The sequence below is a fragment of the Remersonia thermophila genome, chromosome 3, assembly GCF_042764415.1.
Source record: "Remersonia thermophila strain ATCC 22073 chromosome 3, whole genome shotgun sequence".
Taxonomy (NCBI): Eukaryota; Fungi; Ascomycota; class Sordariomycetes; order Sordariales; family Chaetomiaceae; genus Remersonia; species Remersonia thermophila.
Genome location: NC_092219.1, coordinates 1,234,770 through 1,257,100, shown reverse-complemented (window position 1 = coordinate 1,257,100; position 22,331 = coordinate 1,234,770). Strand labels below are relative to the sequence as shown.

Genomic DNA, 22,331 nt, shown 5'->3' with positions numbered 1-22,331 from the left:
CGACACCTTGGGAGGGCTCCGTGTCACTGATGAAGCTCCAATTCGCCCCGTGACACTCGGACAATGCCATTCATGGCGCACACCCGCGGTTTGAAGCAAGACGGCAACGGCGCCCAACACGGGCCGGTTGGGCTCGGGGATGTCGGCCTCGACATATCGGAATCCACCTTGAACAACCCCTGGAGGTGAAGAGCTTGGAATGGACACCGAGTTCCAAGACATTCTGAGTTGACAGGAGTCACGTTTCGGGTTTGGGCATGGCTGCGGTTTGGAGAGAGTCCCAAGCTTTGACACGTTGGAGACGGTTCGATGTCTCATCCAAGCTTGTACTACAGTATTACTGCGTACACGAACAAAGGCCTTTTTTGGGTGGGGGACATGTCACGTGATCGCGGGGTAGCTTGAGGCTAGGATCCGGAACGGGCCGCCAAGACCCCGCAGCTCGCAGGTCCCCAGCAACAGGGCAGCTGGCCGAGATGGCTATCGCGATATCGAGTGATAGCTGCACCACAGTCAACAAACCACCCGCGCACCACCTGAGCGTTGAAACAACACGACAGACCACCCCACGATACGGCCAACATGTCGCTTCTTTCAGCGCATTTGGAGCAAATCTCCATGTCCTGTCAAGGGATTGACAGCCTTCCGTGAGCCCCCCTCCCCTCCTTGCCTTGCCGCGCCCAGCCATCAAAGGCTTGTCCCGACCCAACGTCCACCCCGCTGACCAGCCGCTCTCACCAGCTTCCCTCCACCAAAGATCTTCACCAACGCCCTGCTCTCTAATCCCGATATCACATCCCTGATCCGCGACACCGAAGCCCACGAGCGCGCGCTCTTCTCCGTTCCGCCCCCTCCGCCGCCCGCCGTCTCCGCGTCCTCTTCCAAGAGCAAGACCCCTACCCCCGACCCCTCGCAAGCCGCAACCGCCGCCGCCTCGGGCGGCCGAAGGCGGCAGACCGTGTTCAGCGTCGCGGCTGGCGAGGTGACGGCAGGCCCCCCGCCCGGGTCCGCCCGCAGCAGCCGCAACACGGCCGTGGCGGCGGTCCTGGGCGGGGACTTGCACGCGCAGATCGTGCGAGGTCGCAGCCGGACCGGCGGCCCCGGCGGCTCGTCCGGCGACGTGGACATCGAGGTGCTCCTTCGCGGCGCCGAGAAGCTGTGCGCCGTGTACGCGTTGCCGGGGGCCCTGGAGCGGATCCCCGCGCTACGGCGCGCCTACGCGCAACAGAGCGATACGCTGGCGTATTACGAGCGCAAGGTGGCAGAGCAGCAGGAGAAGCTGGAAAGGATGAATGCCGAGAGGGGGCTGCTGGAGGGGGAAGGGGGGGAGGAGGAGGAAGAGGAGGAGAAGGAACTTGAGGAGGTGGAAGCGGCAGTTGGAATGACGGTGGAGGATCTTAGGCGTGAGGAGGCGGAGGTGAGGCAGCTCGAAAAGAGGAAACGCGAGTTGCAGGAGAGGTTGAAGGCGCTTGACAGCGATCTCGGCGGCTTGCTTGATGTTTAGGTGAAAGCGGCTGGCCTCTGAGCGGTGTCAGGCTGCACAAGGTTTTGCATCGGGTCCGCGATTATGAGGGCCGGTGGGAGCCCCGGCTCTACGTTTCAGGTTCGTCTTCCTCTTCCTCTCTAGCAAGCTCCCCCTGGGGTGCAGAACTCCCCAGAGCTGACGCCCGGCTCAGACTTCTTGACCCGCGAAAACACATCGAGGAACCCCTCCACGTCCTGGGCGCCCTGGACCTCGTAGCGACCATTGATGGTGAAGTTGGGCACACCGCTGATACCGTTGCGGTACGCCTCTTCGACTTCGCGATCCACCTCCTGGCCGCCCCGGCCCTGGCTCAGCCACTCGGTCACCTCGGCCTTGTCCAACCCGGCCTTCTCACCGATCGCGGCCAGCACGTCGTGCGAGGTGATGTCGGCGTCCTCTTCAAAGTGGCTCTTGAACAGCACCGAGATGACCCGGTTCTCGGCCTCGTTGGACTTGGTCTTGGCCAGCTGCACAAGACGGTGAGCGTCGCGCGTGTTGCCAATCTTGCCCTTGAGGGAGAAGTGGATGCCCTCGGCCTCGCCGAGCCGCTTGAGATGGGCCGTCACCACGGCCAGGCGTTCGGGGCCGAACTTGCGGGCCAGGTGGACGTCCCGGTCGATGCCCGCCTTGGGCAGGGACGGGTCGAGGTAGAAGGGGTGCCAGGAAATGGCGAAGGTGTCGTTGGCGCCTCCAGGGACGCTGCGCTTGTATGTCTCGATGGCGCGCTCTAGGCGCTTCTGGCCAACGTAGCACTGTACCGATCCGGGGGCGTCCTGTGTCAGCGGGGTGCCCAACGGCAACATGGAAGTGTGAAATCCCTCTCACCCAGGGGCAAATGGCATCGGACACAATCTTGATGCTAAAGTGGGTCATGGCGAAGTTTGGAGTGGCTCCGTGGTGTTCTTGTTCTTGGGAATGAGGTCAATCAGAAAATGGTGGTCATGGGGGATGCACGCTGCGACGCGTGAAATCGGCTGCGTTGGAATAGCGTCGATTGGGAAGCATCGAAGCCGGGACAAGGCGGCCCCTCGATCGGTTGCCCCTCTTATGACACCACAGTCACCATTGATGACAAATCGCCGTCCTGGCGCTACCAAGCGTGTACAGAAGCTCCCGTCTGGGAGCCACGATCCAATCTCGGGCAGTGGGAGAGCCCCATCACACCAGAAGCATGGTGGATAGGTAGGTCAGGACTAGGTATAGTTATACCTTTACATCTGTCCTCTAGATACGGGGCCTACATGGTACAGCTACAGCAGTTTGCAATCCAGGTGGTCGCCTCTTCCACCTGGACCAACAAGTGCCGAGTGCCGCCAAGCGGGACCTGCTTGTTCCCGCACCTGGCGCCCACAGGCCGACGAGTAAAAAAAGAGCAGGTGCCGTGTTTCACACCAGAATACGCCATTGTTGGCCGTGGAAGCGATGGCAGATGCACACTCGAAAACGCTGCATCTTGGTCCTGGGGAGGTACCTATAGTACACAGTACGCAGTAGGTACCTTACCTTTGGCCGGGCTTGTCATGAACGGTTTTTGGTTCCCCAGGATGGCTTGCGTTGAGTTGTTCCCACTCTGGAAGTTGAAGAAAACAAGCTGAGCTTGAGGCGAGCCCCCCGCCAGGAAGGTGCTGGCTCGATGCTACGTTGCTGACGTGGGGCACAGGCTTGGCCCCTGCTCCTGCCCGCCAAGCCCCAGCCTCCGGAGGAAGCTTGGCGGCTCAGCTCCCGGCCAACGGGCTGAAGTAAACAAAAATCGGTGGTTGGGGAAGCGTCACTGTCAAGGATGCAGCCAGTCGCACCGCAGGCCAGGCCGGGAAATCCAAGAGGCGGGCTAGATGTGTTTTGCATCCGCTGTTCGTGCTGTTGGTGTTTGTGACCACTTCCAGTTCCATCTCCAACTTTCCTGCTTCTCCCGCTCCTCTAAACGCCAACTCAGGGCCATCAGCCATCGTCTTCCTCTGGCATTTCCAGCCACCGCTTTTTCGTCGGAAGCGCACATTGGGTGAGTAGCTAGTCTCGTACCTGACTTCGTACCTGACTCCTTTCCATCTCCCTTGTCTCTCCCACTTGCACTCGCACGCAGACGCATGCCCATGCGCCTGCACATTCCCTTCCTCCCGCCGGTGCATTCCGTTGCTTGTCCGACGGGCTGGACGACTCGCTGACTCGCCTTGCTTCCTGCGCAGCATAGGGCTCACGCCAGAGCGCAGACCCGGTGCGGCGCCTCTACCGCACACTACCTTGCTTCCCTCCTCGCATTGTCCATTCCAAACACCACCCACCACCCCGTCGCGGAGGTGACGGCAACACTCCTTAGCTCTACAGCGTGGGCTTGAGATCCGCGTCCGACCGCCAAAGGCCTCGACACCGAGCGGCCCTGGGACGGGACGGCACGAGACACCACCGTCCCTCTGTCCGCATTCCAGAGCGCCCTGCTTGGCCGGATCGGTACCGTCTCCGCTCCAGCACGACGACAGCATTGTCGCTCGATCTCCTTCCTACCATAGTCCCAGAGCCGCCTCTGGTGCTTTTCCCCTAGCCCAGCCGTCGCTCCCTCGATCACGCTCCAGGGGGTCGGGCCGGTTCTGGGTTCCTAGCCAGCGGAAGACCAACAAAGGGCCTGCAAAGCAGCAGCAGCAGAAGAGCCGCCGCCCAAGATGGTGGACACAGAGAGGTTCAGGCTGGGGTGGTACCGTAAGTGCCCACGTGGTGTGGATTCTAGAGTGGAATGTAAACGCTGACGAAGACCAGGGTGGCTTCCATTCCTTGGGTACCACCATGTCTTGATGATCTTGATAGCCGTGGCGATAATACTGTTGTGTGGGTCCTCCTCCTCCCCCCCACCCGCTATGGATCAAGCACCATGCGGCTAACCTCTTGTCCAGCTCTCCTCCTTGCCGGGTGCTCGTCCTCGTCACCCATGATCCCTGGCATCTTCCTCCTCTCCCTCTACTACGATCGTTACACGGCCGTCCCCGACACGTCGCAGGTCAACTACAACGTCAACAATGCCATCGCCGACATTGTCGGCGGCGCCCGCCTTCAGGCGCGCGTCGGCTACTTTGGCATCTGCGTGAGCCCAGAGGGCGGCGCTTGGCTCTGCAGCAACAACGCCACGTCGCTCGCCAACGAGATCTCGGTCGACCAGGACCCGCTCAACCTCGTCTGGCTCGCCAGCCAGTTCAAGGACATGATCGTGTTCCCCTATCTTCTGTGCGTCTTTCCAGTCCCCAGTCCCCCTCCCCTCCTCATTCGCACTGGATACCCCGGAAGCACCGTGCTCTAACCAACACGCTCCCCAATGCTAGAATCATTGCCATCATCTTCGCCTTCATCTGCCTCCTTCTCCTCGCCACCTTTCCCGGCTGGCACGAGGAAGACAGCGGCGAGGGTACCGAGCGTGAGATCAAGCCCTTCCCCTCGCGGCCTGTCAGCCAGGTGGCGCTGGCGATCATCTTCATCTCCTCCATCTTCGTGCTCGTCTCGGTCCTGTGGCAGCACACGGCCTCGGTCGCCGCCAGCATCACCGCCCAGGACCTGGCCAACGGCAGCGTGCTGGCCGGCGTGGGATCCAGCGCCATGGTCATGGGCTGGTTCAGCTTTACCCTGCTCATCATTGTCACCATCGGGTTGCTTGTCATGATATTGAGCATGCAGGTGCTGGAGCACATGATGGACTGAAAGAACATGGCGTTGGGAAGCCGGGGAGGGCATGAATCATGATACATGGGACCTGGTGCGGGCGGGCGTCGCCCCCGCGATGGAGCAGGCGGGGTTGCAATTTTTTTTCTCTTTTTCTTTTTGTCTTTTTTTTTTGCTGTTGCATATTGGGGCTTCGATTTGCGCCATTGTTCTCATTCTTCCTCGACAACGAGCGACGGCAACATACGGGTAACGGAAATATGCGTGGCAATGACTGATGGATGGGAACGAAGGCTTGGACACCAGGGCGGCTTGCAGGGATGATGCGAGCAGGATGAGACCGACCCGATGATAAGGCGGAAGGTCGCGGGCGTGAAATGGGAATGGTTGGTTTGGGCATTACGAAAAAGGGCCGAGGACATGATGCGGGCTGGGGAGATTATGGACACGTCTTGTAACGCCAGGTCATGTGGAACGGGGAGGTTCTTGTGGTTTTCTGTATCTAGTTCATGCTTTTTCTCCCCTGGTCGGCTCTTTCACGGTTACCAATTTGGTCCATGTAATGGGGAAAGAAGCCGAGGAAAGGGAGAAGCCGGGAGGTTCCTATGTTGGGAGTCGAAGGTTGCGTAGACAGGGACGGCCAGGCACTTTGTGGATGCCGCGCCGTGGGAGGTTACGGTGGGTGGACTTGGGAATACACAGTATATAGCAACAAGAACAGGCATACAAGGAGTTCATGGCTGGGCAGCCTTTCTTTTCCAGGTGGTTTTGAAGCAGTCATGTGTATCGTTGGTGCTTAGGATGATGCCATGGGTTGGGGTGGATTGAGCCGTGTTGACCTCAACCAAACCATTCGCTCAAACCCAATGTTCGATGTGGTCGGGCCACGGATGAACCGGCCCTCCACCAGGACGCACGCCTCGTACCTCGATCACAGCTGTCTCATGACAAGATCCAAGCCCACCCCGACATGGATAGATTGGTTGGGAATCCAAAGCGCTACGAGCGGTCCTAGCCCCCAACGCCGCGGTAATTTTCTCATGTCCATGCAATGAACGCCATATGTATATATCTATATATATATACATATATAGACCCGCAAAAAAGATTGATAAAATGATCATAGGAATGTCAAATCATGCTGACATCACACGCAACTCCGTCGTCTCGCCCCATCCCCGGCGCGTCAGGTCGGCCGCCGGAACGGATGCGCCTCCGTGTTCAACACCCACTCGTCCAACGAGATGACGTCGGGCGTCTCGAAGAGCAGGTAAAAGTACTTGAGCGTCTCGGCAAGCCAGAAGCTCTCCATGCTGTCGTCCAGCTTGGGCTTGCTGTCGGTGACGGCGACGTCGTGGATGGCGCTGTGGCCGACCTCGGTCGACGTGGCGCGGATCACGGCCTCGAACATGCGCCAGCCCTTTTCCTGCCAAGACTTGTCGCCGGTGATGCGGTACATGTACCAGACGGATTCGATGGCTTCGGGCCTGTCGGGGATGACTGGGTCAGCACGGGCCGCGATTCGCGGACGCGACGGGCCGGGAGGGTCGGCGGCGAGAGGGGAGAAAAGGGAGGGGGAGGGAGAGGGAGGGAGGGTGGATCTTGGCCTACCTGAGGATATACCGCTTGTCGTTGAGCGAGACGAATCCAGAGGGAATGTGCTCTCTCTTGATCTTTGCCGTGACGTATTCGAGGTGCGACTCTGGCTTGACGGGCTTCGGCGGGAGCACCCATTGCTTCTCCACCGGGGCGCCGTTGGCATCGACATCGCGTTTCTGGAACCCTGATTCAGGACGCTGCTGGGCATCCTCGGCGGCATCGGCAGCAGGCTGTTCGCTCCGTCCCGCCGCCCGAGCGGCAGCCTCCTTGTCGGCCTCGGACCGGCGGCCCTGCTCGGCAGCCTGCTTCTGGAGCGCCTGCTCCTTATTCCACTTCTCCTCCTGCTTCTTCCACTGATCCAGCTTCTCGTAGTACTCGGCGGCTTGCCTGTCGCGCATGTCGTAGTTGGGATCGAGGGCTCTGTACCACTCCTTCTCGTCGTACTTGCAGTTGACCATGTCCCGGCATGGCAGGACCGTCGCGTACTCGGGCATGATGCCCGTGGGCATCACGTCGTACGCCCAGACGCAGCCGTCGGCCAGCTTCTTTCCGATCTCGACGTCGTCCGGGCGATCGAAGATCTTGCCGCCCAGGCCGAACATGCCGCCGAGGAAGCAGGTCAGGTGCGTCACTTCCCATTGGTAGCTGAGCTGCTTGGTGGTGCCGTCGGAGCTGTAGGCCTTGGCGGAGAACAGGACGTCCGGGTCGCCCTCGGCCATGGGCCGGAAGAGGAGGTACTCCTTGACGGCGTCAACCGTCTTCTCGTGCATGGTGCGGTACTTGGGCACCAAGCCGCCGAGGAGGAGGTACTGCTTGGGGAAGTACTCGTAGGCCGAATCCTGGCTGCCGCCCATGCTGTACGAACCGGCGCCGCTGGCGTAGCTTGAGGAGCCCGTCAGGTTCTGGGGGACGCAGTCCCAGCCCTCCGGGAGGCCCGAGGACCTGAACGAAGCCGGATATCTCTGGGGCGGCAGTCGCTTGCGCAAGGGATGAGAATCCCCGGACCCCGGTTCGGCGTTCGGCTGGACGTCGTACGCGACCGCGGGATCTTGGCCGCTCCCGGAACCCCCGGCAAGGGATCGCTGCCAGAGGGTATCGTCGGCCTGGTTCTGGGCAGCCTGCTTTTGCAGGCGAGCCGCGGTCCGATTGCAGCCCGAGGCATCCAGGTTCTCTGGGAAGATGCCCGGGATGGCGGTGGCGCCCTTGCGGTTCTGGAGGTCCTCGAACGCGTCGGTGATGCGGGCGATGGCGTCGTAGTACTTGTGCTTGCCGGTGAGCTGCGCGAGACGTGTAAACTCCATGCTCATGGAGCCGAGCTCGGCGACGCCCGCGCTCGTGGACGCGCGCTTGGGGTTCACGTTGAACTCGGGCTTCCAGCTGTAGTAGAGGATAGGCAGCCGGTTGGGCGTGTCGAAGACGCTCATGAGGATCTCGGCCAGCTCGACGGCCTTGTCCAGCAGGGAGCGGTACTTGGGGTCCCTGCCGGTCACGTCGTAGGCGCCGATCAGGCCGCCCAGGTACCGGATAATGGTCTCGAAGACGGGAATGTCATCGCGCCAAGGCGTCGTGGTGAAGTCGATGTCCTTGACGGCTTCGACCGCCTCCTCGAACTCGTCCTTCAGGCCCATGATCCAAAGCGTGTCGAGCGAGTCGACCATGGTGGCGGCCCAGCCGCAGAAGGGGTTTCTGGCTCCCTTGGTCACCGGGGTGAGCTCGTCATGAGTCCAGGCGTACTTTCGGTAGCCGTACCAGGCGCGCTTGGCCTCGGCCTTGATCTTGGCCAGGCGCTCCTCACGCTTCTCCTTGTCCGCGGGCGACTCCTTGGGAAAGGCGAACTGGATGGTCGGAACGCGCTTGGGGGTTCCGGTGGGCAGCATGATGAGCTCCTGCTCGGGGATGGGGAACCACTCCTTGGGCTTTTTCCAGTGGATGGCCGTCGAGGTTGGGGCGGCGTCTCCATCCTGCTGCTCCGCGGCAGAATCGCCGACGACGGGCCGCTTCGGGGAGCCATCGTGGTGGGACGGCAGCTTCCTATCGGGCACGGTGGCGGCCTGGGTGGTCTTTGGCGGTGCCTGCGTCTTCGTGGGCGCCTTGACCCCATGCGGGACCTTGCCGGCCGCGCCCAGGTCGGGGTTGGGCTGGTTATCCAGCGGTCGCTGAGGCCGCGACTTGGGCCCCGGGTGCCACATCTCCCTCGAATGGTCCCATTGCGAGTTTTTGGAGACGTGGTAGAGCAGGACGGTGATGACGAAGGCGCAGACGACAAGCGCACGATATCGCCGAAAGCGAAACATGGCGGCGGCAGTTGGCGAGATGCCCGTACCTCAGGGGCAGCGGGGGTCACTCAAAGGGCGTGGGTGAAGTGAGCTCGGAGGAAACGATGCCGAAGAGTATCGCGCCAGAGATGACCCTCCTCTTGGTCCCTGTTGCCTCCCGAGGAGATGACGCCGGGGGAATCAAGCAAATGGTCTATCCTACCCAGAATCTAGGCAGAATCCATATTCTCTTCTCTCTTGTTGGTGGTCCTCCACGTGGCCGTGGCCAACTTTCACAGGGGACAGAGGCGGATGGATTCCCGCTCCACACGGGGCCGCGCGCAGGATGCCGAAGCGGACGACAGCTGCGGGTGATCAGACGGCAGCCAGCGGTGCAAAGCAGAAGACAAAAGGGGCCCGCGCAGCGAGCTCGGAATGGGAGAGAGGCTTGCAGAGCAACGGCAAGATCAAAAAGTCAGAGGGTGGCGCGCGCGCACGTACCCTCCTCATACACACACCAAGCGAGAGAGGGAGGGAGAGCTCAGAGTTGGACACCGAAGCGGAAATGCACCCTGGAAAACCAACAAAAGGTGCCCAGCAGCATGTGGTTTCTGCCGTCCCCACAGGTCCCTGAATTCATCCAAAGGATTGGCGCCCTTCATAACGACTTGGCGCGGCTCCAGGGGCGGTGACTGGCTCCACGGAGGTTCATGCACCTACGTAAGTCGTCCGGTCTGAACAAAGTACGAACTGTACGATACAGTACGTATACCGTCCCATAGGCACCAAGTACTGTGTTCAACCCAACACAACGCAAACATGGCCGCCGCCGCCGGGGTGTCAACTCCCGAAAGCGGACAGACACTGGGCACTAGTGGCATGCTTGTGGACGTACGGTAGGTGCCGTATGGTACGTACGACGTTTCCAAGGCGTAGTATAGTGACTGGCTTCCAAGTCCAACGACGATCAAGACAGCCCGGTTCTGTGACACCTTGTACCCCTTCTACGCTCAACTCAACGCAAACCCAAGAGGGCGGCATCAGCATGAACAGTGGCAAAACTGTCCAGCGAGGTGGCTGGGAAAACCCCCCCATTTACCCAGACACACCATTTGGCTCGGTCCGAGCATCAATGAAACCCTTCTGAATTGCCCAGCCCGACACGAACAAAAATGCGGGGAAGGTTGAGCCCATAGTACCAGTACTCCTCGATTGGACCTCGTTCCGGCGAGATCGGATGGCTACGAACCTTTCAACACGTCATGGGGAACTCAGGTAGGCAAAGCATACCAGCCCATCCAAGCCCCTGGCAAGACCAAAGATATGTCACGGTGGAACCCTCCCGGACGAGAAGAAAAACAGATCACCAAGGATGCCCAGAAAGACCCCCAACATCCCGGTAAAAACTTGTCCCCAGAGATGAACGACACAAAATCAACGGACGAGCAGTGACAGGGGATATCAACCAACACACGTCAGACAACAAAGCCAAATACATCCAAAGTCACGCATTGCCTGCTCCTCTTAGCCTCACGCCCATCCCCCTCATCCGTTCCACCAGCCTTGGAGCGTTGGCCGGATCTTGGCATAGAGGTCAGTGTCGTAGAAGCTGTAGTTAGGATCCAGCTCGCAGAACGGGTGCTGCGAGAGCAGCACGTCGGCGGTCGGACGGTCGGACGGGTCCCTGCGGCCGAAGCAGAACCGCGTCAGCTCGGAACGACCCAAGAGAGGACACGGAGGAGAAAGGAGACTTACACGGTGAAGCAATCCAGCATGAAGGCAATGGCGATCGGGCTGATGGTCTCGCGCACGTCGTCCGGAATGGGCGGCGCCTCGCCGTTGGCAATCTTGTACATGGCCCCAACCGCTTCGTCGCGAGCCCACGGGCGACGCCCGGCAAACATCTCGAGCACCACGCAGCCGATGGACCAGATGTCCACCTTGGCGCTGTAGCCGCGGCCCTCGGAGCGCACCACCTCGGGCGCCATCCAAAACACGGACCCCTGCATCGAGTTGGTCTTGTCGTTGCCGTAGATGTTGTCCGTCTTCTTGCTGATGCCAAAGTCGCTGATCTTGCACGTGCCGTCCGTATCCAGCAAGATGTTGTCTGCTTTCAGGTCGCGATGGAGAATGCCCTCGCGATGCAGGTACGCCAGCCCGGACAGCGTCTGCCGCGTGAGCGACGCCACGACCGGCTCCTCAAACTTGCCGTGCTTGCGCAGACACGACCCGATCGACCCGCCGGGGATGTACTCGAGGAAGATGGAGATGCTCGTCTCCTTGCGCTCGCACCCCAGGTACTGCACAATGTTGACGTGGTCGAGGTGCTGCATCGTGTCGATCTCGCGGTCCAGCGCCGCCACCAGCTCGCGCATCTTCTTTTGGTCGCCCTGCGCCGCCTTGGGGTTGACCTCGACCTCCTTGACCGCCAGGAACTCGCCCGTGGTGGCGTTGATGCCGAGGTAGACCCGCCCGAACGTGCCCTTGCCGATCAGACGGCCCTTGAACCAGCGGAACGTCGTCTGCCGCTTCGGCACGTTGTTGCTGCTGCTGCTGCTGCTCTGCTGCGGCAGGGTGTCTTGCGGGATCGTCGTCAGGCCGTTCATGACCATCTGGAGCGACCCGCGCTCGGGCCGGATCTGTACAATGTTGGCGTTGAACATCTTTGTGCTCTTGCGCCGCAGCAGCGTCGTGTTCTTGTCCACGCCCGAGGTCTGCGCCTGCATTTGACCCGCCGACTGCGTGTAGCGCTTGCTCGCCTCGTGCGCGCCGCGCGCGACCTCTCGGATCGACTTCATGCGGCCCAGGCCCCCGGAGCGCCGCACGCTCCGGTGCGCAAGCGTCTGCATCGACACGGGCCGCGAGTCCAGCGCCTTCAGCGTGGACTCGTCCGAGCCCAGCGTATCGCTCTCGTTGTAGTTGGACGCCTTGCCCTGGGCCGACGATAGGCCGGACGGCAGCGGAGGCATCGGCGGCACCGCCGACCCCTGGCCTGTTTCGTCCCCCTCTGCGATGGGCGAGGTGCCCAAGTCAAGCTCGTCGCCCTCCTCGAACACCGGCTGGTCCACGTCGACGTTCGGGAAGAAGTCCTCGAGGTTGTTGATGAGCGCCTCGGTCGGCGGACGGTTGGCCCAGATGTCCTTCTCGATGAACGACTTGCGACGGCTGAGCTTGTTCTCGCGCTCTTCCGAATCCCAGCTCTCGGAGCCCGGCGTGCCGGGAGTGCGGCGCGACGACTGACCGTTCGCGCCATCGTCATGGTCCGACTGAGGCGACCGGAAGGCCACCGACTGCGTCTTCTTGGACCTGCTTGTGTTGACCCGCAGGCTCGGCCGCTTCCCGCTGACGCCGGATCCTTCGCCGTCGCCGGGCTTCTTGGCCGCGGGGTTGTTGATCGGGACGGCGAACAGGCCGTCGTCCGAGTCGTCGTCCGACTCGTCGTTGCCAGGCTTATCGCCGACGGTAGTCGCCTGAGAAAAGCGGACGTCGTTCCCTTCAAAGTCGACATCTGGGCCGTGCGATTTCGGCCTGCTGCTGCTGCTGGCGTCCACGGGGAAGGAATGGCTCGGGCGGTGGGTGTTGAGGCTGACGTTTCCGGGCGGCGACCCGCGTTCTGTTACGAGAGATGGTCTTAGCATCTGCCATCGGGGCTGGTCTGTGCCTGCCGACCAAGCTGTTGCGGCGGGGGCGACATCCTTACCCTTTTCTTTCGTCTCCTCGGTCGTCGCGGGCATAAAAGACACCCGGTTCGGCGACAGGGCCCTGTGGCCGCTGGCCGCGGGGTGCCCGATGCCAGCCATTCGGCCGCCCATGCCCACAAGCAAGCCGTGGATGCCGCCTTCGGGGTTCGGCATGCCGGCCCGCTTCTTCTGCTTCTCGAAAGCTGCGTCCTCGTGTCCCTCGGACGACAAGCGCTTGGGGCGGCCGCCGTCCCAGCTGCCGTGAGCCGACCGCGAGCTGTGCTTCTTGCTCAGCGAGTTCGCCTTGAGCAGCGTGGCGGACGGATCTTCGGGCGGAGCCGGCGCCTTTCTCTTTGGGAGCAGGTCGATCCTCCTCTCGTCGTAGGGCGAGGACCTGGGGTGATCAAAGTTGACGTTCCTGCCCACGATGCCATACTGCGCGGCCTCTGACGACGGGCTGCCCTCCTTGGCCTCTGGCTGCTGCTGGCGCTCGCGCTTGGCGAGGTACTCTTGTTGCTTCCGAAGCTGCTCCGTCCGGTACTGAATGGCCTCGGCCGTGAGCACCTTCTCGTTCTGGTCCCGGCCTCCAAGGGTGTTTTGGCGCGAGGTGGGGGGTGAAGACCGCGACCGGGGACGGACGCCGCCGTTCAGCTTGGTATAGGCCTCTTCGTCCATGGGCACGGTCAAATGTCCGGAGGGAGACGTCTGGGTCCCAGGGCCCAGCCCGCCGGGCCGCACGAAAAACTTGAGCGTGCCAAGCGCGTCTCCCATGTGCTTTTTCGCCGCAATGAGGCTTGCGTCGTCCAGGGGATCCTCCTTTTCGTGCTCGAACTTGCCCAGCTCGGTCAGGTAGATCTGCGCGCCGTCGCTGTCGGGCAGGCCGAGGTTGATGCAAACCAGCTGCCGCAGCTCCTCGGCCGACGTCACGTCCGTGACGTCCAGCATGCGGTAGTTCCAGCAATCGGCCGTTGCGAGGATGAAGAGGCGATCGCTGCTTCCGCGCTTCGAAGAGGGCCGGTCCAGCGAGCTCTCGCTCCCGTTGCCGTGGCGAAAGCTCGGCAGGTGCGTCTTGAGATGGTACACGGGGCTGGTGGGCGAATCGTGGTCGTCGCCCTTCTTCTTGGAGCGGAAAAAGGACAAGAGCGAGCCCTTTGCGCTGCCCGGGGGATCCGCTCCCGCGCTTCTGTCCCCCGAGTCCTGCGGCGAGAGCCGGGCGTCATCTGGGCCGTTCCGCCGTTCGCGGGTCGCGTTCACCACCTCGGCGATGTTCATGCCGCTGTTCAGCATGGCCGCCGCGTCCGCGGGGATGCCCGATCCATAAATCGCAGCATTGGAAGACACCGAGTCGGTGCTGCTGCGCTTGCGGTGGCCAAACACGCTCGAGCGGGGAGACGCCGAGGCGTTGCCTGCGGTGGACGAAGGAGGCAGGAGGCCCGACTGGGGGACCGGGCTGCCGCTGGGGCTGTCCCTCCCCAGGAGCGTTGAGCTGGTAAAGGAGCCCGGCTCGCCCGACTCGCTCAGCTTGGGGCTGTGCCGGCGGGCGATGTCGGTGTCGATGTTCTTCATGACGTTCCGGTGGTTCGATTCGGAGGTCTGCATCGTCCCTGAGCGCGACTGCGAGAACCTCCTCCCGCCGAAGCCACCGCCGACGTGCTTGACGGGGGTGTTGGGCGACTCGGCAGAGTCGGCAGCGGCAGCGGCAACGGCGCTCGACGACTCTTTGCGGGCATGTCCTGGGGCGAGCTTGGAGGGGTCGACCGGCTTTCCGGTCACGATGCTGCGGATCAGCCGCCGTAACCTTTTCGCCTCCTCCCGCTCTCTTGGTTGATCCCAGCCTCCGCTCGATTTGGCGTACAGCCGCATCAGCAGCGGGTACACCTCTTGGTGCATCATGCCAAAGTTCCCGCGCCCGCCGTGGCTGCTTCCGAGCTCGAGGAACCGAGCACCGCAAATGTTCAGCATCTCGAAGGTTTCTTGCCATTCGCGCGTGAAGCTGTTCGCCTTTAACCACGTCAGGACATTCTCCATGGGCCACTGAGCCGCCAACTCGGGCGACACCGAGGAGAAGGAAGAAGACGTGGTCGACGAGCCGGCGTTCGCGGTGCTCGACGGGATCCTCTGACCCATGGCCGATGCGTAGAGCCTGTCGCGCCCCGACGTCTCTTCGAGCGGAGTGGCCGTGGCCGAGTCAAGGCCGCCTCCCCAGCTCGTGGTATCGTCGATTCCGAGGCCCGGGATGCCGACGCCTTCTCCATAGGTATCCCCCTGCGGGATGTAGGTTGCGCTCATCTTGAGCGAGGACGACGATGCGGACGAGGTTGCGGCATTCGCGGCGGCGACGGCCTGGGCGTGCAGCTTGGGGTTGTAGGTCTGCAAGACGGTGGCGCCGGAGCTGTTTGCGGTTGGCGGGGGAGGGGGGATGTTGAACGTGCCCCGGCCATCGTAGGAGCGTCCTCCCCACGTCCCATGCCATGGCGCGCTGCCGAGCGCGCTCGGGGGCTGGATCGCGCTCGCCGGGAACGATGGGTTGGGCGGAGGTCCCGGGGGAGGAGGGAGCAGAACGTTGCCAGCGGCGCTCGGGTATCGCGGCGGCGGGGGAGGTATGGTCATGATGTTGGGAAGACCGACCGAGGGCGGCGGCGACATGGGTGGGGGAGGCGGCGGCACATGAAAGGGCCGGGTGGCATCGCGCTGGCCATTTTGATACATGGCTGGCACCAGAGCTTACGCGCGGACAAAGGCTGGACTAGGTTCGAAGGAGATGGTCCGAGGCGTCGAGGTTGAAGGCGGAGAGATCGGCGGGTTGGCGGGTACGGGCACTCGAGACCTCGCAGAGCCGCGGGGGAGTGCGATGGTGTGGTTCCGTTGCCGACCGACCGCCGACAGGCTGACGGGGCGGCGGACGGTGAAGGCGTTTTGTCCTTGCGCAAACGTCGCTGCGCCTGATGTTCGCTGTTAGGAACTCTTGCTCATCCAGCTGGTCATGTCAACAAGCGCTCGGGGCCAAAGAGGTTGGCGTTGCAAGGCGCAAGCGACGGCCAGGTTGGCCGACACAATTCGTCCGCTCTCGAATGGGTGACCTGATAAGTCGAGGGGGGTGTCTTCAGATGTCAGCGTCGGATTCCTGCCGAGCGCAGTTGATGCGGAGAAACAGGGCCGCACAACGCAGCCCGGTGTTCGCAGAGGGATGGTCCTTTCGACAAAGATCTTTTGGAGGCTGACCAGAGCCAACAGCTATCGCACCTTTTGCTGCCGTGGCGGTTGACGATGGTCGGGTTTCCAACGAGTCCACCTCAGGTTGGAAACGATGGCAGCTCTTCAGGCGGCTGCCGCCCCCTCCCCCCCCCCCCCCCCAAGTGGCCCGTCCTCCGCTCACTCTTGGGGCCGGGGAGGGGTGGGGACAAGGACGGCTGCCGAACTAGGCTAACCCGGGTTCCCCTTTCCCCCTCCTCTTTCCCCCGTCCCGTCGCCCCTGTCTCTTCCTGTGGCCCGTCTTTGTCCATTTGTCAGGCGCTGCGCGGCAGCGCTTCGGGTTGGTGGAGGCATGCAACTACTGCGTACCTACGCAGCAGGTGCCCTCCAGCCCTCCAATGGCATGCCAGGTGTGCTGTGACTGCGCGCATTGCAGCTGCTTCAGTTGGCCTGAGCGATTGCTACGCGCCGAGCCTCGGGTAGCAGGCCTATCAGAGGAGCCCGTGGCTGGATGCTGCTGAGCCGTCGCGGCAACAGAAACAGAGGGGCAATCTACTACCTAAGCAGTACATACGTAGGTCTGCAGGGTTCGGGGCAAACCACCGAGTGATACTGTGCACAGTACCTATATACACAGTAACTATAGCATGTAGGTACCACAGCACCTCTCTTGGCAACATGCCCCATGGAACCTGGAAGCTGCCGTCTCTGGGTGCCGCTACCGCGCTAAACTGCGACTTCGCAAACCATCTCACCGCCCGAAACGGGGACATGCCATGACTCGGATCGCTTCATGCTCTTCATGCTCCGACCAAAATGCGGAGCGGCTGAGGTTATCGGGGCAGACAGAGCACTAGGGCAGTTCCCGCTGACCAAGCAAGGCAGGAGGACATTCCTTTGTTACCTCTACCTTGCCTAGGTACCTAGGTTAGAAACATATCCCAACACCACCCACCTCAGGTGGTAAGGGTTCCTGAGGTATGATAGGCCGCATCGCTCCCAGCAAAGAGAGCTGGGAACGCCGCAAATCAAACCCAACGCCTGATGGATCCATCATCCGGCCTTTTTCTTTCTCTTTACCGCCCGATGGGGGTGCGAGGCTACCAAAAGAGCATCGTGGAGAATGTATTCTAGACGGCGGAACCCTTGAGGAAGAAACCATCTTGAAATTATGTATTGGAGCCAGATCATCCTATAATACCCATCAGATAGAAACTACCTAGGTACCCCATGGAATCCAGGAGTCATGTCCTCCACTCTGTCTCAAAACACGGAGCTTGCTGCTCTTCCCCGTTCATTCACAGCGGATGCTCATCAACCCAACCGAGCTTCTCGTCGTGTAGCCAAGCCACGCCCCAAACTCCTGCCGAACCCGACCATGCGACAACGAGTCTCACAAAACCATAGCGCCACATGTGCCTCGCCAGCTGTCCTCCCCTCGGCTCGCTTCGTCCGCCCGAGCGGCCTCTCTCACATGACGGAGCAGCTGCTCCACGCCCCCTGGTTGCACTGCTCATAATACCCGGCATCCTCCACGCCCTCGCCAATGTTGTGCTTCTGGATGACGCCCGAGACGCGCAGCGTCTGCTCGCCCTCGCCGTGCCACCACCGCAACCGCTGGATGAGCACCGTCTCGTCCTCGTCGCTGCTGATTTCCCACTTGCCCGAGCTCACCTCGACCGAGCAGCCGTCCTTGGGGAAGTGGTAGGGCGGCAGGAACACCACGGTCGGCGCGTCCGGGCCTGCCGTCTTGGGCGCCTTGATGGACAGCGTGAAGACGCACTGCTGGAGGTCGAACCCGTAGTTCGTGATGGTCCCGGCGACCGAGATGGGCGCCGGCCGCACGTACGACTCGGCCGCCCGGTAGCCCGGCGATGCCGTCAGCTCGGGCTTGCGGGTTGTGGCATCGGACGATATCGACGGGTTGGTGATGGATCGCCGGAGGTTGGCAGGCGTGACGCTGCCGTCGTCATCGACCTCCTTTCTTTGAGCCGCCGCCGCCGCCGCCGACGACGACGACGACGCCGTCGACGCGCGGGGGGTGGGCGTGCTGGGGCGTGCCGAGGCGGGCAGCGGCTTGTCGTCGACAGAAAAGATGGACAGGTCCTCGCCGTTCCATTGATCCCCCCTGTCGTGGTTGTTGCTGGCATTGTACAGCCACAGCGTGTAGCCCTCCAGGCCGGCGGCTTCCACCCCGAAATGGTTGGCGTCCATAGCGGCCGACTGGCTCGAGTAGTCGCCCGTCTTGTAGGCGTGCTTGTCATCCATGTCGTACGGGATCCCGAACTCGGTCATGATGCATGGGTGATTTCCCAGGCGGTCGAGGCCCTCCTGCCGCATGGCTGCGTGCTGGTCCCGGAAGCAGTTCCGAATGGCCGCCTCGCCCACCTTGATGGCGAAGGCCGGATGCCAGTAGCGTCCGCGAAGGACGCCTATCACGTCGACGTTCCAGGTCCTGTTCCACTTCTTGGTCATGAGCGTGATGCCGTCGTACCAATGGGGGGCATAGACAAGACGGGGGTCGTCGCCGTCCGGCGTGTCCTTGATCAGCGGCGGGAGCTCCATCGTGGGGCCCTGCAGCAGCAGTATCGCATTCTCGTGGTGCGACCGAACCACATCGCGATACTTGCGGAACAAGTCCATGAAATAGGTGTTGGTGAAGTAGGGATAGTCAATGGTGTCCCCGGTCGCCGGGTGCTTCCGGAAATAGTCCTTCTTGAGGAGAGTATCCGTCGCCGGGTCCCACACGCCGTGTTGCGCCCAGATGCACTCGCCCAGTTTCCACCCGGGGTCGCGCTTGTAGCCGTATCGCGACTCGTCGTACCCCGCCGGGAGCCAGGCCGTCTCGCCGTGGGGATCGATCAGGGCCCGTCCCACCTTGTACGGGCCCAGCCCGCCCATGTCCCACGTCTCGACCTCGACCGCCCGCCCGGAGCCCGTGAGCATCGTCTGCCATATCGTGGGGCACGTGCCCTTCTTGAGAGCCTGCTCCTTGGGGATGACGCTGATGTCTTCGTAGCCAATCATGCCCTTGTTGGGCTCGTTCAGGCTCTCCCACCCAAACACGACATCATCTTGGATGTCGCCCGCGTCGTGGATCCGCTTGGCGAGGTGGCCGATGGCGCCGAGGAAACGGCCCTGCAGGTAGTCCTGGATGTTCATGCCGTCTATGATGCACTTGGGGGCAAAGTCTCTGCCGGCGAAAAAGAGCGTGAACATCGTGGCGGCAGCCAGGCGGTAGTAGTTGGTCGACCAGATCATCTTGGGGAAGTTGTCGGGGTCCGGGTACGTGTTGTGCACGATGGCAGCCTCGGTTGCGGCAAAGCTCTGGGGGTTGAGGCCGGCGGCGTACAGCGTCCACATGGGGGCACCCGAGCCGCCCGAGAATCGTGACCACTAGGAAGCCCAAAGGTCAGCAGCCGCCATGCCAAGAGGGCCGACAGGGCGATGCTGCGGAGGGAGGTCAACGGCGAGTAGCACGAGCACAACGTACCACGTCCTGATGGGGATCCATAAAGACATAAAAGCCATACTTCTTAGCCGCCCGCAGCACCTCGATCGTCTCGTCTATCCAGGCCTCATCGTAGATGCCCGGACCGGCGGCCTCGATGGCCTCCCAGGTAAAGACATAGCGGATCGTGTTGTAGCCGCATCGCTTTAACCGCGAGAAGTGCAGATCGGCTTCGTGCTTGGGGAACGGCCGGCCGACAAAGCTCACATTGTCGCCGTCAAAAAAGTCGGAGCCGATGTGCGAGGGCTGGTCGGGTCGGCTGGGATACTTGGCCTCGCCGGCGACGTTGATGCCTCGGAGCACGACCTGCCTGCCCTGGGCGTCCCAGAACTTGCCGTCTTCAATTGTGAGGCGGAGGCGGGTCATTGTCGGGATTCTTTGTTGCAACCAGCTCTCCTCGGCTCGGGTTGAGGAGGCTAGGGGCTTGGGCGATCGGTGGTGAGCCGCACAGACGGATGGCGGTGTTTCATCCGGAGGAAGACGAGGAGGGAAGGAAGGCGGTCTGCTCAACGGCCTAGCGCCGACCTGAGCGATGACGTTGGGACGGCCAAGGGGAGAGGGGGGGGGGGAGTGCCCAACCTCGGAACCAGCCTATGGGCCTACCTTACCTCACAGTACATACGGTGTACGCTAGTGAACGATAACAGGGACGCCAAGGCGAGGTATCCACCTTGGACCGAGCCTCTGGAGAACGGTGGGGCCAACGCGCCCGGCTGCTCTGGGCCGGGACCCACCCCATTTACGCGCGACACGCTTCCCGCGATGCTTGGCGCGTCCCGAAGACTGGACCTGTCACCATCAAGCATTGCAGCCCCGCGACCCAACTCTGTTGCCGTACCCTGATCGTTGGGAGACCAAAGCCGGCCAACGATTTTTGATTGCCCACTCTTCGTTCAAGACACCCAGTGGACGTCTCGCCAGCAACATCCATCGACCTCGAGAAGCGAGATGCCACCCTCCGACCCTCCCCCCGCCGAATCCGACGGCAACCATGCCGCAGCGATCCCCATGGACGAAGACGGTCCTGCCGTTGCGACGAGCAGCTCTCCGGCGGACGAAGACACGGTCATGGTCGAGGCCAGCGAAGCCCAGGGAGCCGTGGGGGCTGCTTCGCCGTCAGCCAAGCCCCCCTCGCCCAAGACAGCCGAGGAGGACGACATCGGGGTCGAGATTAAGCAGGAATCCAAGGGCGACGTGAAGCTGGAGGAGCTGTTTGACGACATGGACTCGGATGATGACGAGTTCATCACCTCTAACAACCCCGCAAACGGGCAAGAGCCTGCTGCGTAAGGCACCTCGTCCAGGAACCCCGAGATACCTACACGGCGCGCTAATCGCACAGCAGAGAGGGTCCCAACAAGGACGCGGCGTTTGAGCTCCTCCGGATATACTACCAGAGCTTTTTCCCCTGGAGATACATGTTCCAGTGGCTGAACCACAGCCCAGTCCCGACAAACGACTTCAAGCACCGCGAGTTCAGTTTGTGGCTGCACAACGATGCTGTCATGCGCTACCAATCCTACAAGACCTCGGACCTGTCAGCATCCTCTCTCTCTCCCCGCCAAACGGCCCGGCCGCTCGCTGACCCTCGACCAGGTTCCGGAGAGACGTCTTGCGCCTGATGCCGCGGCGTATCGAAATCGGCCCCGTCTACACGGCAGATCCTCGGGACCGCAAAACCTTCCGCAACTCGACCGCCTTCCAGCCCTTGGCGAAGGAGTTGTGCTTCGATATCGATCTAACAGAGTATGACGACGTCCGGACGTGCTGCAGCGGGACCAAGATCTGCCACAAGTGCTGGAAGTTTACCACCATGGCCATCAAGGTGCTGGACGCGGCGTTGCGGGAGGATTTTGGCTTTCACCACATTCTCTGGGTCTTCTCGGGTCGTCGTGGTATCCACGCCTGGGTCTGCGACAAGAAGGCCAGGTCGCTGAGCGACAACCAGAGAAAGGCCATCACGAGCTACTTCGACATCATGAGCGGCGGCAAGCAGGGGGGGAAACGGGTGAACCTTCGCCGTCCTCTGCATCCTCACCTAGCGTATGTGCCCATCTCTCGCTTCCTGGTTCTCGCCCGAGCCGCGCTAACGTGCCCGCCTCGCCGGTAGCCGAAGCATCGACATACTCAAAAGCCACTTCCAGCACGACGTCCTCGAGACCCAAGACCCCTGGCAAGCCCCCGACAAGGCCGAGGTTCTTCTCCAGCAAATCCCCGACACCGAGCTGCGCGAAGCCCTGCGCAAAAAGTGGGATGCCTCCCCCGGCCGCTCGTCGGCGGCCAAGTGGGCCGACATCGACACGCTCGCGCAAACGCAGGCCAGCAGCTCGCTCGACCCGCGCGACCTGCGCGACGCCAAGCAGGACGTGCTGCTCGAGCTCACGTACCCGCGCCTCGACGCGGCCGTGTCGCAGAAGCTGAACCACTTGCTCAAGAGCCCCTTTGTCGTCCACCCGGGCACGGGCCAGGTCTGCGTGCCCATCGACCACCGCGACCTCGAGGCCTTTGACCCGTTCGCCGTGCCGACGCTGCAAGGACTGATCGCCGAGATGGATGCGTGGGCCGAGAAGCATGGGAGCGAGGCGGCGGGCAGCCAGGATGTAAAGCACCTCCAGGATTGGGAGAAGACGAGCTTGAAGCCGTATATTGAGTACTTCCGATCGTTTGTAACGACGCTGATGAAGGATGAGAGGGACGTGGGCATCAAGAGGGAGCGCGAGGAGGATGGGGAGGTCCCCATCAAGGTCGAATCTCTCGACTTTTGAGCGTCAAGCTTGAGGGGAATAGGAACATCATGTCTGAAGGTGATGCCGGCCGGTTTCGGTGACGGTATACATTGGCTCCAGGAAGACGGCCGGGTTAGGCATGCCGCCACTCGCGGACTATTTCGCTCATTAGAACCCCATTCGATGGCATGCGTGGGTATCTTT

General features: G+C 62.0%; 7 protein-coding genes across 7 annotated transcripts; 3 read left to right on the top strand and 4 right to left on the bottom strand.

Annotated features, from left to right (window-relative positions):
* Positions 1–582: 582 nt before the first annotated feature.
* VTJ83DRAFT_3169 (uncharacterized protein) lies at positions 583–1,504 on the top strand (the record flags this gene model as incomplete). Its single annotated transcript, XM_071009517.1, has 2 exons — positions 583–647; positions 742–1,504. 2 exons carry the CDS (start codon positions 583–585, stop codon positions 1,502–1,504), a joined length of 828 nt encoding a protein of 275 aa, XP_070867047.1.
* A 119-nt stretch (positions 1,505–1,623) lies between these two features.
* VTJ83DRAFT_3168 (uncharacterized protein) lies at positions 1,624–2,398 on the bottom strand (the record flags this gene model as incomplete). The annotated part of the gene is made up of 2 exons (XM_071009516.1): positions 1,624–2,277; positions 2,351–2,398. The coding sequence occupies 2 exons, from the start codon at positions 2,396–2,398 to the stop codon at positions 1,624–1,626; spliced, it is 702 nt and encodes a 233-aa protein (XP_070867046.1).
* Positions 2,399–3,305: 907 nt separating this feature from the next.
* VTJ83DRAFT_3167 (uncharacterized protein) lies at positions 3,306–5,203 on the top strand (the record flags this gene model as incomplete). The annotated part of the gene is made up of 8 exons (XM_071009515.1): positions 3,306–3,384; positions 3,494–3,524; positions 3,709–3,737; positions 3,881–3,970; positions 4,124–4,216; positions 4,274–4,342; positions 4,408–4,735; positions 4,831–5,203. 8 exons carry the CDS (start codon positions 3,306–3,308, stop codon positions 5,201–5,203), a joined length of 1,092 nt encoding a protein of 363 aa, XP_070867045.1.
* A 1,147-nt stretch (positions 5,204–6,350) lies between these two features.
* Positions 6,351–9,057, bottom strand: VTJ83DRAFT_3166 (uncharacterized protein; the record flags this gene model as incomplete). Its single annotated transcript, XM_071009514.1, has 2 exons — positions 6,351–6,651; positions 6,776–9,057. 2 exons carry the CDS (start codon positions 9,055–9,057, stop codon positions 6,351–6,353), a joined length of 2,583 nt encoding a protein of 860 aa, XP_070867044.1.
* Positions 9,058–10,563: 1,506 nt separating this feature from the next.
* VTJ83DRAFT_3165 (uncharacterized protein) lies at positions 10,564–15,407 on the bottom strand (the record flags this gene model as incomplete). The annotated part of the gene is made up of 3 exons (XM_071009513.1): positions 10,564–10,702; positions 10,774–12,631; positions 12,719–15,407. The coding sequence occupies 3 exons, from the start codon at positions 15,405–15,407 to the stop codon at positions 10,564–10,566; spliced, it is 4,686 nt and encodes a 1,561-aa protein (XP_070867043.1).
* A 1,953-nt stretch (positions 15,408–17,360) lies between these two features.
* Positions 17,361–19,767, bottom strand: VTJ83DRAFT_3164 (uncharacterized protein; the record flags this gene model as incomplete). Its single annotated transcript, XM_071009512.1, has 2 exons — positions 17,361–19,286; positions 19,384–19,767. The coding sequence occupies 2 exons, from the start codon at positions 19,765–19,767 to the stop codon at positions 17,361–17,363; spliced, it is 2,310 nt and encodes a 769-aa protein (XP_070867042.1).
* A 582-nt stretch (positions 19,768–20,349) lies between these two features.
* On the top strand, positions 20,350–22,166 carry VTJ83DRAFT_3163 (uncharacterized protein; the record flags this gene model as incomplete). Its single annotated transcript, XM_071009511.1, has 4 exons — positions 20,350–20,687; positions 20,747–20,938; positions 20,998–21,444; positions 21,512–22,166. The coding sequence occupies 4 exons, from the start codon at positions 20,350–20,352 to the stop codon at positions 22,164–22,166; spliced, it is 1,632 nt and encodes a 543-aa protein (XP_070867041.1).
* Positions 22,167–22,331: the final 165 nt, after the last annotated feature.